This window comes from Gossypium raimondii, chromosome 5 (genome assembly GCF_025698545.1).
Source record: "Gossypium raimondii isolate GPD5lz chromosome 5, ASM2569854v1, whole genome shotgun sequence".
Lineage (NCBI taxonomy): Eukaryota > Viridiplantae > Streptophyta > Magnoliopsida > Malvales > Malvaceae > Gossypium > Gossypium raimondii.
Window position 1 is genome coordinate 50,779,756 of NC_068569.1, and position 13,308 is coordinate 50,793,063.

At 30.1% G+C, this 13,308-nt stretch overlaps 2 protein-coding genes across 2 annotated transcripts; both read left to right on the top strand.

The window, feature by feature from the left end:
• The first annotated feature begins 1,943 nt into the window (after positions 1-1,943).
• On the top strand, positions 1,944-4,184 carry LOC105766435 (30S ribosomal protein S20, chloroplastic). The gene is made up of 3 exons (XM_012585904.2): positions 1,944-2,206; positions 2,744-2,916; positions 3,824-4,184. Exons 1-3 carry the CDS (start codon positions 2,047-2,049, stop codon positions 4,055-4,057), a joined length of 567 nt encoding a protein of 188 aa, XP_012441358.1. The 5' UTR covers positions 1,944-2,046; the 3' UTR covers positions 4,058-4,184.
• Positions 4,185-9,554: 5,370 nt separating this feature from the next.
• Positions 9,555-10,458, top strand: LOC105766437 (ethylene-responsive transcription factor 4). The gene has a single exon (XM_012585907.2). It carries the CDS (start codon positions 9,677-9,679, stop codon positions 10,205-10,207), a length of 531 nt encoding a protein of 176 aa, XP_012441361.1. The 5' UTR covers positions 9,555-9,676; the 3' UTR covers positions 10,208-10,458.
• The last annotated feature ends 2,850 nt before the right edge of the window (positions 10,459-13,308 follow it).

A 13,308-nucleotide genomic window follows, 5' to 3' on the forward strand; every position in this document is an offset into this window, starting at 1 on the left:
TAATTGAATCAAAATTGTTTTCTTATTTTCATATTAAATTAAAGTTTTTGTGTTATGTTTTTTGAACCAAAAAGATTGTGTATTATATTGCATAAATTTGGAATTTATTTTATATTCTTATAATTTTTTAAATTTATAGTAAAATATTTAAAAATATTTTTAAAATTACCTGTGGATTTTAACTATCAAATATTAAAATTTTTTAAAAAATGGAAGGTTTTTATTTGAATTTTAATCTTTTGATATGAAGTTTAAATTTGATTAAAAGTTTGAATTCTTTTTGATTTGATGTAAATTTAGTTAAAATTGGATTCTTGCATTAATTAAATTATGATTAGTACATTCGCGGATGAAAAAATTTAGGTGACAAATCTATATTAAATGGATAGTTTTGATTGAAATGTTAAAATGGAAGGAAAGAATATTATGCATTTGGTAATTTCACAACTAGGTTGGGTCTCAATTGGATATAGGAAAAATTACACCATTAGTCATTAAATTATAGGTAAGTTTTTGTTTTGGTTATTTAACTAAAAAAAGTTACAATTTGGTCACTAAACTATTCAAACGTATTCATTTGTCATTGGATTGTGAAAATTTATGTTATATGGCTTTTTCTGTTTACACTACTTGCACCAATTAAAAACTTACTTTCCCTTTCTCTTTTACAATTGAGTTTTTTCATAAAACAACTTTGAACATAACGAATCTGCGAATCAAATTTAAAAAATAGATCTTCGATTTCCTACATCGTTTGCCAAATCATCTTGGATTTAAAGCATGTTTTTTTACTTATCGATAGATAATGATCCACTGTATCGATCGTTGAATTGTCACTTGGAGTTTGTTGATGAAACTTTAAAAAAAAATAATAGGCTAATGACTTAAATAAATTTTTTTTTGAATAGTTTAGTGACTTAAATAAAAATCTTCAAATAATTCAGTGACCAAATTATAATTTTGTTTAGTTAAATGGCCAAAATAAAAACTTACTCATAATTTCGTGACTAATAGTGTAGTTTACATTCGAAAATAACATCAATTCAATCAACACTTTGAATAATAATATTAGGGATGGCAACGAGGTAGGGCGAGATGGATTTTTGCATGCTTCAACCTGGACTTGAAGCTTTAACCACCTCAACCTAACCTCAACTCTTAGGAAACAAATTTCGTCCCGAATTTAAAATTTAATAGAAGACTCGACTCCTCGTTGCCTTGTCCTAAATTTAATTTAATTGTTTTGTTATTTATTTTGAAGCAAATAAAATTATATTTTTTAATTATTTTATTTTTTATTTTGAAGCAAATAAGATTATTTTTTAGGTGAGTATTTGATATAATGTCACATATTTTTTTATTTCAAAGTAGTCTTAAAAGATTGAGGTGTTCATGGAGTTTAAAAATTCGCACTGATAATTTCGCTTAATTTTTTTGAGTTTAGACTTAAAGCTTAATATATATATTATTTGTATATTTATTTATTGAAAGCAAATATTTAATATATATTAAGATTATTTTGTAAATATCTTGAAGTAAGATAGATTCAACAAAAATTCTCAAGTTCTTATTTTACTATGTTCGACTCTACATATTCCTCTATCTGTAGAGTACATTGAATGTATAGAAATCCGATAATAAATCAGATCGGATCAAAACCCGAGATTCAGAGTTTTTTTTTCATACTAAAAGGTGTATTTGTATTAAAGTTGTCCTTTGTTGGCATAATTTTACCCATTTTCTTGACAAAAGAAAACTAAAATTGTTTTGGCCCTTCGATGAAATTACTTTAATTGCCCATAAACTTAAAAACACAAAGCAACAAAGACCATCAAAACGACGTGCCGTTTTGGAGAGAAAGTATGGGGGTAAAAGAGGAATTATAAAAAATCCACTCAAGCTTTACGCCTTTACCCTCTGTTCTGGCTATGGATATATCGGATAAGCAAAAAGGCTGAAGACAAAAAATAAAAAACCATAACATATAGCTCAAATTTCATTTGTTTAGATAATATATAGAAAGGGGAAGAAACTGAGAAAGCAAAAATGGCGACTGCACTTAACTGTTGCTTGTCTTCTTCATGCTTCTCTCTTCAATCTAAGCTCAATTCCCTTTCACTTAAAACCAACATCAACTCTTCTTCTTCTTATGCTTTCAAGACTCTCAGTTTCTCCAGTAACCTCTCTCACAATCTCTTCTCCAAAGGTATGGTGTTTCTTTTATCCTTTTTTCCCCTCATATTCTCATGTTTTATGCAATACCCATTTCTCTTTCTGTTAAATTGAAGTGAAATTCTTATTATTTCAAGTTTCAGTTGATGGGTCATTATAATTTTAGGAGAAAAATGAACCCTTTGCTACTGCTAGTTTTAGGGTGGTTTTTATATGATTTCAATTCCCCACATTTTTTTTTGTTTTTTCTCGGATGAATTCAATGTTTGGTTGGCAAGAAATTCCTGGGGAAAGTTGAATTTTGGTTAAGTATTTGATTCTGAGTATATTATCAGCATTTTCGATTCCCCATTGTCGTCCTTCACTTGTTTCCTACTATACATTGCTTGGCAATTTAATTGAGCTTGTTGGAATTTAGTATTTTTTTAGCTATTTGTTATATGTAGTTTTAGTCCCCTTTTTCTCTTGGTGAATAATCAACATTTTAGATATGAATTGCTTCCTTAAAATAATCTTCCTTTTTGTGAAGATTGATGATGAATTTTGATTTGTTTGGTGTTTTTTTTTTCAGGGAATCTGTCTTTTAGTACAGTGACTCCGAAACCAATTCATCGTTCTGTTGTTGTTTGTGAGGCTGCACCAAAGAAGAAGGCTGATTCAGCTGCTAAGAGGGCTCGACAAGCCGAGAAAAGGCGGGTTTACCACAAAGCAAAGAAATCCGAAGTCAAAACCCGAATGAGGAAGGTATTAACCTTTCCAATTTACTACTTTGATTATTTTTTTTAACAATGGTTATAGACTCATTCTGTTCATAGGATTCTAGAAATGTTGAATTTTGGACTTTTATATGTCCTAGAGTACTCTCAGTTGTTCTCGCACGAGACCCAGTACTTAAGCTACTATTTGAATCCCAATATGCCTAGTCATTTGACAAGATTTGTATGAAAGCATTCTGCAAGATCCACCATTTGCAGAACATATTAGCATAATCATAATGGTTTTTTGGCTTTTGTATATCTTTTCGATTGAGTTACTATACTTGCTGGATGATTTGGTTATATGTCAATGAAGCGTATGCATAATGCTGTGACGTTGAGTGGTTATCACTCATCTTGAGTCCATAGTCTTTGGTTTGCCAATTATTCTCATTAGTAGATGGTACAGTTTATAGATGGTACAGTTTAGGGCCACATGTGAGCCATTGGAGTTCTTTTATATTTTCTATTTTGCCGGGAAAGATTCGCTGAAAAATATGAATCTAACTTTGGTACTGGACATAGATTATACTTTCAATCCCAAACCCATATCTCATCCGCCTCTAACCATGGAAAAGAACCGATTTCTGATTTTTGCCTTTTCTGCACTTCTGTTTCTTTCTGTGCCTTTACACCTTCTGTTACTTCAACGGTATAATGCACAGTGCAATAAAGTCGCCCGAGTAAGCAACTCAGGCAAGTTCTGGTTAAATCTTTCTTTTGTTATAACGAAAGCTGTATATGCTGAGATCAAATCCCAAATCTGCTAGATACTGCCTCATAAAGGTGGTTGCAAGAACCAGCGAGCTAAGCATTGGGTTCGGATTAGCTGCTTCAATAATCATAATGTTCCATGAAGTGTCTAATGGCTTTTCTGGTTTTGTTTTTTTGCCAAGGTTTTGGAGGCACTGGATGTGCTGAGGAAGAAGCCTGATGCAGCAGCCGAAGAAATCTTCCCGATTGAGAAGCTGATTGCCGAGGCTTATTCGGTGATCGATAAAGCAGTGAAGGTGGGATCACTGCATAGGAACACTGGAGCTCGTAGAAAGTCGCGGCTTGCTCGGAGAAAGAAGGCCATAGAGATCCACCATGGATGGTATGCCCCTGCTCCAGCAGAAAATGCAGCCTAGAAGATAAATATCATCGTTTTGAGCCTTTCGAGTTTGTATCTTAGGCAGGATCATCCAAACTGTACCTTCTGCACCAAGGATGAAATTGAACAATTTTCATTATAATTGATCATTACTATTAATTAAACTACTATGTTCCACCCACGCTTCGCGCTAGTTTGATTATTTATTTGTGTCAAATTATAGAGTAAAAATTTGAAAATTAAAATATATTTAAGCTAGGCTTTCATAACCGGATTGATGATCAAACTAGTCAGGCTATTGGTTGTACACTTTTATTAAATAAATTATCAATAATTACAAAAAAAAAAAACCGATTCAATTAGTTTTTAGCTTGACTCAGTTAATCATATCAATTTGCTGATCAACTGATTTAATGCCTCTTTATGGATCAGTACCCAGCAAATCCGATTTGATTCAAACAATCATGAACTACACTTCGTATTTAATTCTCCTACTTTTATTTTTAAGAATTTAATCCATTAACTTTTAAGATTTAAAAATCTGCCTTCAATTTATATATAACATTTTAATTGAAAAGCTAACAATATTAATTATTTTAATTAATTAATAACATTATAAAAATATAGAGAACAAATTATGTTAGAAATTAAAATATAAAGATTAAATTTCAAATTTAACCATATTAAAAGGATTAAAATTGAAAATGACTCATTTTATAAAATTCAAAAACGAAAAGAGGATGATGAATGTGTGACATGTGTTTGACTTGTCTTTTCATTTTTTCGAGTTTTTATTTTATTTCTCAAGGCATCTATTAGCAAGAGAGAAGTTAAGCAAAAGTTTAGAAGCGAAAATAAATTATAATTTTTACGATAGTAAAAATATAATTTATCATTTTAGTAGTCTATATCTTTATAATTTTTAAATGATTAAATCAATTTTTATCATTTTTAGATGAAACTAAAGTACAATTTTATCTTTATTAATTTAAATTTTCAAAAATTTTAAAAACCTAAATAAAAATTTTCTCTAACTAGCTCTTGTCTACTAAAGCGAATTGAGTAAATAATCTTTTACCTTCTAGAAGCCTCTGCAATATACCTTACCATTATTTTTTATCAACTTTTGGTTCTGAAGTAAAATTAATTCTCAAGTCAATCAACCAATTTTAATTGTTTTTATTATTGCAACGCATTTGACAGATAATCATGTTTTCAAGCACAAATAATTAAAATTAAAATAAATTATTATAAAAAATAAAATTTATTAAAATTTAGATGATAAAATACATTTTCATTCATATTTTAACCATAATTGTTATAGATGTGGTGGTCGAAGTCCCATGGAATTTCGTTATAACCATTGCTTGGCAGTCTTCATGCAGCAAATAAATATTTATATGTATATAATAAAATAATTTGTATAATTTGTATTTAAATTATCGGATATAAAAAATCAATAAATAACATAATAAAAAGTATAAATCAAAAAGAAAAAACGAGTTTAATTAGATGTTGAGGTTTGTTTTATACAGTTTCCTTAGGACAAATTTGGTCGCTTCTACAGTACTTGGAGAAATGTTGGTCAAATGTCTCACAGGATACAATAACACGATAATCGAAGTAGTAGTACCTTTACGTTGATCAATGAACAAACGATGTCTTTTTCTATCACCGAAATGTTAGAAAATATGAAGAGGAAAATAGAAGAATTTTGGAGAGAAATAATCTCGGTGTGAGAGAGTGAGATTGAGCAAAAAATTTTGAAAAACTCTTAAGTCTTAACCTTTTATAGGCGAGGAATTTTGAAAATATTCACATATAAGAAGATAAAATTTGCATTTAAAGGGGCAATTAAATCAATTTGATTAGAATCAAATAAAATCAGGATATATGGCCTTTTAAATAAGATTTTGTATACATTTGTTGAGAAAAAATAAATTTCGTGTTGAGATAAAATATCCAACCTGCATTTCCCTATGTTCGAGTTAAGATTGCAAGCTTAGTCATTCAATCACTCTTTAAGTAAGTTCTCATATATATATATACACATCTCACACTTGGTCCTTAACCAATGTGAGATCTAAGTCTTTCTTTTTCTCAACAAATATTCACAAGTAATTTATTTTGAACATCAATTTCTCATTCATCACTCAACCGTTTTGAGCATATGATATATCGTTGTAAATGTCTTATGGAGTAAAATATGAAACTATAATTTTATAATTCAACTCTCCACCTTACTGAGAATATGTCTTAAAGTTCTCATAAATTATAATTTTTCCAACAATTTGGTGGAGCCCGAAAAATATACAAAGTCAATCTATACAAATCTATGTCAATCCCCTTAAAACATAACTCAATCTCACGAGTGAAGCCAGAAAACTTGTTTAAAGGCAGAAATTAAATTGTAATTTATATAATAATAAAAATATAATTTATAATATTTATAATTTTAAATGATTAAATTAAATTTTTATTCAAAAATACAATTTTATTTGAAAACATTTTCCATTTTACGCCCCTGCTCAGTCTCCACAGTCTCCCCCTTATAAATGGCAGTCAAAAATGAGAGTAAGATGACGACGTCTCATCGTTACACATGAGCACACCAACCAAAGCAATACTTTTATAACACCAAACCCACTTCCACCCATCATTCAGACCCATGTCTGCTCTTACTTTACCATGAACTAACGTTTCGGAAAGTAATCCATGTCGCAAGCCACGACCTTAAGCAGACCATTTGTCAATTTTGCTCCCACCCACCATCTCTCCAACACTCCACAATCCATCCGCCCAAGCCCCACATATTTTCTCCTCAACACCTCTGCTGCCTCTTGGTTAGTAAATTAAATTAAGACGTTCAAGCCTTTTGAAGCCAAAGGCTACCTTTGTCCACACCGCTCATCTCATTTATGTTTTGAGGGCTAATTGAGTTCACTGTAATCATATTAATCACTAAAATGATATAACGGTGACAATGAGATAAAATAAAATTTTAGTAAGTAAATGGGTTTAACTCAAAAGAATTAATGATACAATAATCAGTTTTCAATCAGATTACTCCTTATAAACAATATTTTCGGACATAATTACAATTACTCGCGTTTAATTGAATATGTCCGATTATTCCCTCCGCTAGCTCCGCAAAAACTCGGTCAGATTGCATTTTAATCAGAATAATATTTTATGACTTAAGAAATAATTTAACAGTTTGGATCCAAGAGTTTTTGAGACTTGATCTTGGATAGTTGAGCCTATTTCAAAGATCGTCTAGACTTAATCTTGAAAATAACTTTTATCTCTTTTGTGTTGGTGCAATCAGATTGGGGAGATCTTTGATCCAAAAGTCGCTTAGACTTGTTATTGGATGGAAGGATGATTTCGCTTCATGGGCCTTCTAAGCTTGATTAGGGGTGAGCAAAACTCGATTCGACTCAAAATTTTGATTTTTTTTTAAATTTTCAGATAATAGAATTGAGTTGTTTAGTTTTTTTGAGTACTCGAATAAGTGATTTGATTTTTCAAATTTGAATTAAGTTGAATTTTATAACTTAAATAACAAATTGATGTAAGTGTCCTTTGGGTCCTTGATAGTTTTCAAGATGTGCAAATTGATCCTAAAAACCAAAAGTTCAAAATAATCTTCAAATTTTCAAAATATTTATAATTATTTTTCAATATTTTATAAATACGTATAAATTCAAAAATAAAAAATATGCAAAATCTTGAAATTTATATAATAATTCTAATTTATATATATTTTAAATATTCCAAAATGATAAATTTAAATTAAGTTTATCATCTAATTATCTTTTTTTTCTCTTCTTTTATTGTTAAAAGAATTCTTAAATATATATAGTGTTAATGTTCTTTAAATTGAAATTTAGTCATATTATCGACAATATTTTAATATAACCAATTTAATTTTTTAACGTTTCAACTCAAAAAAATTTATTCGATTCAATTTGATTCGATATGACTTGACTCGACTTGAAATCATTTCACTTTAGATGATCCAAAAAAAATTCAAATCGAGTTAGAATGATAAAATAGGAATCGTTAACTCTACAAAATCGAATTTTTTTCGCTCGGTTCAATTGAACACTCACCCTTAAGCTTGATCTTAAAGAAAAATAGGCTTAGCCTCCTTTCTTTCGGTTTAACATGATTAAAGAGCAACTTTCTTCCGAATTGATACATTGTTCTTCAAAATTTTTTCGTTTTTTTTAATTTTTTTAAAAATTTCTTGAGATTTTGGAGAGAGTTTCCAGTTTGCAAAATCTTTCTTTTAGGGAACTTATATATTTCTAAACTTTTGAATTTGTGAAGCTTTGTTGATGGCTTGAAAGTGACCCTTTTTATAATGCCAAAAGTCGAGTTAGTTAGAGTTCTTGTAGAATATAAACTATTCATTTAAAGTGATCCACCAAGATAATTTATTTTATTTAATATTTATCTCTTATTAATTTAATTAATTTATAGATAAAATAATAATTTAATATTATTTAATTATTTTAATTTAATTAGTAATAATACAATTTTTTATTATGTATCTATTAATTAATTTGATTTAATGAAAATAAAATAATTATGAGAAAATCTTTAAAAAATGAGAAAATTAATTTTTACAATATTCAAATAAAAAAAGGGAAAATTTTTTATACAAATGAGAGAAAAATAAATAAGAAATGGATGGATAAAGCTCATGGGCACATTGTCACTTCAAGTGCAAAAGCAGATACGTGTCAGTATCAGAACCAAACAACCAAACCCACTTACAACCGTTAGATCCCATTGACCACTTCAAAGCCGACAGTTCCTTCCAAATAAGTTTCCGGAAAATTACGAGATCCGACTCACGCGGCATGAGACACATAGTTCCCTCCAAAAAAAAAAAAAAAAAGGAAGATAATCGCCGTCACTATGAGTAACTTTGCCGTTAATCCTAACAAACATCCAAACAAAGCAACGGCCAAATCGCCGTTTTAACCGCCGTTAACAAACGCCGTCCTCGATTGAGACACATTGCTATTTTCTGGCAAACACGTGGATCCCTAATGTTTTTATTGCAAGTGGGCCCACTATGTTTTTTTTTCTTTTTTGCTGCGGCAGAGGCGGCTACGAGTCGGGATTCATTTAATTTATATATTCACTTAACACTTTGGTTGTGTGGATTAGGGCAGTCAAAAGACTGGGATGACTCAGTCACTAGAATCCGATGCAAGCGCTACTATATTAATTATTCCATCATCTCTTCTTTTTAACACGTGTACAGTCTGATCTCTTTGTGCGTGTGGGTCCTGTTAGCATTTATCCTGTTTGAAAAATGAAGACGCGGTTTACCATTACATCCAAAGGGTTTTTTTTCTTGGAAGAACCCGTTTTAAGATTTAACTTCTTTTTTTATTTTAGAGAGTATAAATGAACGTGGCGGAAAATGATTGGAAGCCCATATTGAACTAAAGTGGTTCTTGCAACAGAAAACGAACTCCCACAAATCCTGCTTTGACTGCCGAAACGGTGCGTTGTATAGCTCACCCTTCTTCTATATAAGCCCACCTCTCCCTAGCCGTTCTCCTTAACCCATTTTCCCTTCCCATCGGTTCATCTCACTACTGTTCAAGAAAAGTTACTTAAAGAAAGGAAAACCATGGCTCCTAGATCAAAACCCAGCCCGATTAGCCCGAATCCCGACCCGAATTCTAAGGAGATCCGCTACCGCGGCGTTAGGAAGCGCCCATGGGGCCGTTACGCAGCCGAGATCCGAGACCCGAGGAAAAAGACTCGAGTCTGGCTCGGCACCTTCGACACCGCCGAGGAAGCAGCGCGTGCTTACGATGCGAAGGCGCGAGAGTTCCGCGGCGCTAAGGCGAAAACAAATTTCGCCGACAACAACGCCAACGACTTCACGCGCAGCCCTAGCCAGAGCAGCACCGTGGAGTCTTCTTCTCCGCCGCCACTTGACCTTACTCTGGCCAGCCCGTGTTCTTCCCTCCCTGTGACGGCGCAGCGTCCGGTTTACTTCTTCGATGCCTTCGCTACTGGCGGTTCGGGTTGCCCCGCATCCGGATTCGCTCAAAGCGACTCCGATTCGTCGTCGTCTGTTGTAGATTTTGAAGGAGGAGTGCGGCGGAGAGTGTTTGATCTTGATCTTAACCAGTTGCCAGCTGAAATGGATTGATTTGCCTCCTTTTTTCAATATGTCGTTTTCAGCTTCAATTCTCAGCGTTTTGGGCTTTCCTCTTTTTTTATTTTTCCCTTAATTTTTGGGTTAAAATTTAAAACTGACATGTAATGTATGTTGTGTGTAAAAAAAAAAATTGTAACTCCTAGAGATCTATATTTTTGGCAACTTGAGAACATTTTCTCAATGTTGTTTCCCCTTTATTATAATTAAAAAAAATTTAATAACATAAATTAAATGCTTTTTCATATTTATTTTCCAATTTAAATTTATTTTATCCCTTGCTTTAACAATTTTCTAATTTATTATTATTACGAAAAAAGAATGAACGTAGATTATTACTACATCAGGGATACAGACGGGCAGTGAAACGACACGTCAGCAATAAAATATTAGTTTAGTTAGCGGGAGGTTCGGCGGATGTTAGAAAATCTATTTAGATGACATCACGCATGGGATCCCATAAACCGCATTAGTTGTTAGAATAAAATAATAAACGAAATCAGGTGCATCGAACTACAAAATATCTACTACTTTTGCACATTTGATTGGGCTCTGATCAAATCCGTCTGGTAGATCAGATTCAGCATCCAACGGTCGGAATTAAGGGAAACGAAGAGGATTCAAATGGAGGCAGTTGTTGTGGAAACACTCGTTAAACGGGAGGAATCGACGGCGGAAAGCGAGAGGGTAGAATCATGATGGGAAATCGGATGGTGGGACCCACAGAGTAATTCCGTGTTGACGAGGTTCATGTCGGGATTTTGGGTTTATGTCGTCAGGTGCATTTCTCGCCGCCCAAATATTTATTTTATGTACAACTTTCAATTAATTAGTACCAACTAACTTTCTTTTTCCCCTTTCTTTTTTAATCTATTTTAATATGCCGAACACGTGGCAGCTGGCAATGAAATTATTTAATTAAGTTTTTATTGTTTTTTATATTTATTTTTTAAGAGTATTGTGGTCTTTTAGTGGATAACATTAAAATTTTTGAAATTAGGAAGAATTTTTTTTGAATAATTTTATTATAAATTCCGGTTATATTTATTATTTTTTGATACAATGGTCTTTTTTTAATCTGTAAATAGGAGGATAATGTGTTTTAAGACACTTAACTCACGCCATCCTATATTGACAACAATATCTATATTAATTGAATTAAGACTCAATTGATAAATAAACACACATTTGCAGTTGTTAGTAGTGATTATCCATTTCTTAGAATTGGATGGCACATGATACCTTTATTTGCCCTTTACCTAACTTAATAAAGAAGAAAACCTTAATTTAAAGCTTTTAAAATAGTCTAATAAGATAACAATTAATTTTTTTATCTCAAGTTGAAATTATTGTTTAAAATTATAAATTTGGAGAAAATGAAGGTTTGTATGAGTTTGTTTATTTTTATTTTTTATGTTTAATTAGAGGTGAGCATTCGATCGAATCAAGTAAAAAATTTTGAGTTAATTAAGTTCATGAGTCTTATTTTATCATCTTAATTCAATTTGAATTTTTTCAAATCGAGTTAAATTAAAAAATAAATATGTCAAATAAAAATATTGTTATTGTATAACTAATTCCATGTTCAAGCACAACAAAACAATAAAACAATCGATACTAAATTTGAATCATTAATTAGGTCCCAAAATTATTGTTTTAGAAAATTTTAAAATTTAAAGTTTTTATAATTTTTTTATAATTTTATAATTTTTCAATATATAAATTTTGAATTTTTATAAACATTTTGAATTTTAATTTTTTTTGTATTTTTTGTTTTGAGAGAAATCAATTTGCTCATTTTCAAAGTTGACAGGGACCAAGAGGGTATTTACACCAATTGGTTATTCGAATTATTTAAATTATGTGAGTTATTCGAATTGTGAAATTCAGCTCGACTCGAATTCAAAACTCAAATCGAGTTGACTCAAATAATTCGAATAATTTGATTCGATTAACCCAAAATTCAATTTTTTTTATTTTTCAAATCGAATCGAGTTTTACTTACCCCTATGTTCAACTATTCATGTTTGAGATTTGTAATTGCTCCTTCTAACAATGACATGATAAAAGTTTAAATTTGTATTTTTTTCTTTGAAAACATAATAACCTTCACTATTGGTGCCTAATTTACAATAATTTTGTAACTATAACTACCACTTTATTGGAATTGTTATTATTGTTTAATCATTTTCACACAATGGATTTAAGGGTGAATTAAAAGTTAAACTTATTTAAAATTTTATTTAGATGCAATTTAAAAAGCCTAACAGCTTTATATATATATATATATATATATATATATATATATTACCAGTTGGTAGGTTCTCAGTTGACATGAAAATTTAATATTTTGAGATAGTATACTCATTTTGTTGACATATGATAATTGTTTATGCAATCAATTTTTAATTCCATTTTAATTAAAAACACACACATAGGTCACACTTACTTTATAAATGAGTATAAACTTCTTCACTACTTTCATAAACTCTCTAGAATTTTTAAGAAATAACTTATAGTTTAAAATAATTTTATATAATTATATATAATATATTACATTAAAAGAGAAATAGTAATCATTTCTATTGGCTCAGAAAAATCTAGAAGTACCATTTATTTTTATTTTATTTTTAGTCTAAATTTAATTTTAATCCCACAGCACTCCCATGCTCACACTTATCGTATAAATGTCAATTTATTCGCTATTTTCATTAAAAAGTTAATTTTAATCTCATTTTAACTGGAGAATGGTTCATATTTATATATAAGTGTCAATTACGTACTCTTTGATAAACCATAGAAAATTTTCTATTCATTGAAAATGAAAATTTTCAACATTTAATATTTGATAATTAATTTAATTTTTTATTTAATATAAAAGTTTTAACAAAAAACAGTTGAATAAGATAAGTAAGTACGTAACTACTTATCACTTAATGTAAAAATGTTAAATTTATTTTATTATAAAATTAAAATAAATTATATTTTTTAAATGAGATATTCAAATTACCATATGTATCTTTTATCCAAAATTATCCAAAATAATATAAAGTATTATACTAATAAGATTAAACTTAAAAATAAATACCTTTTTA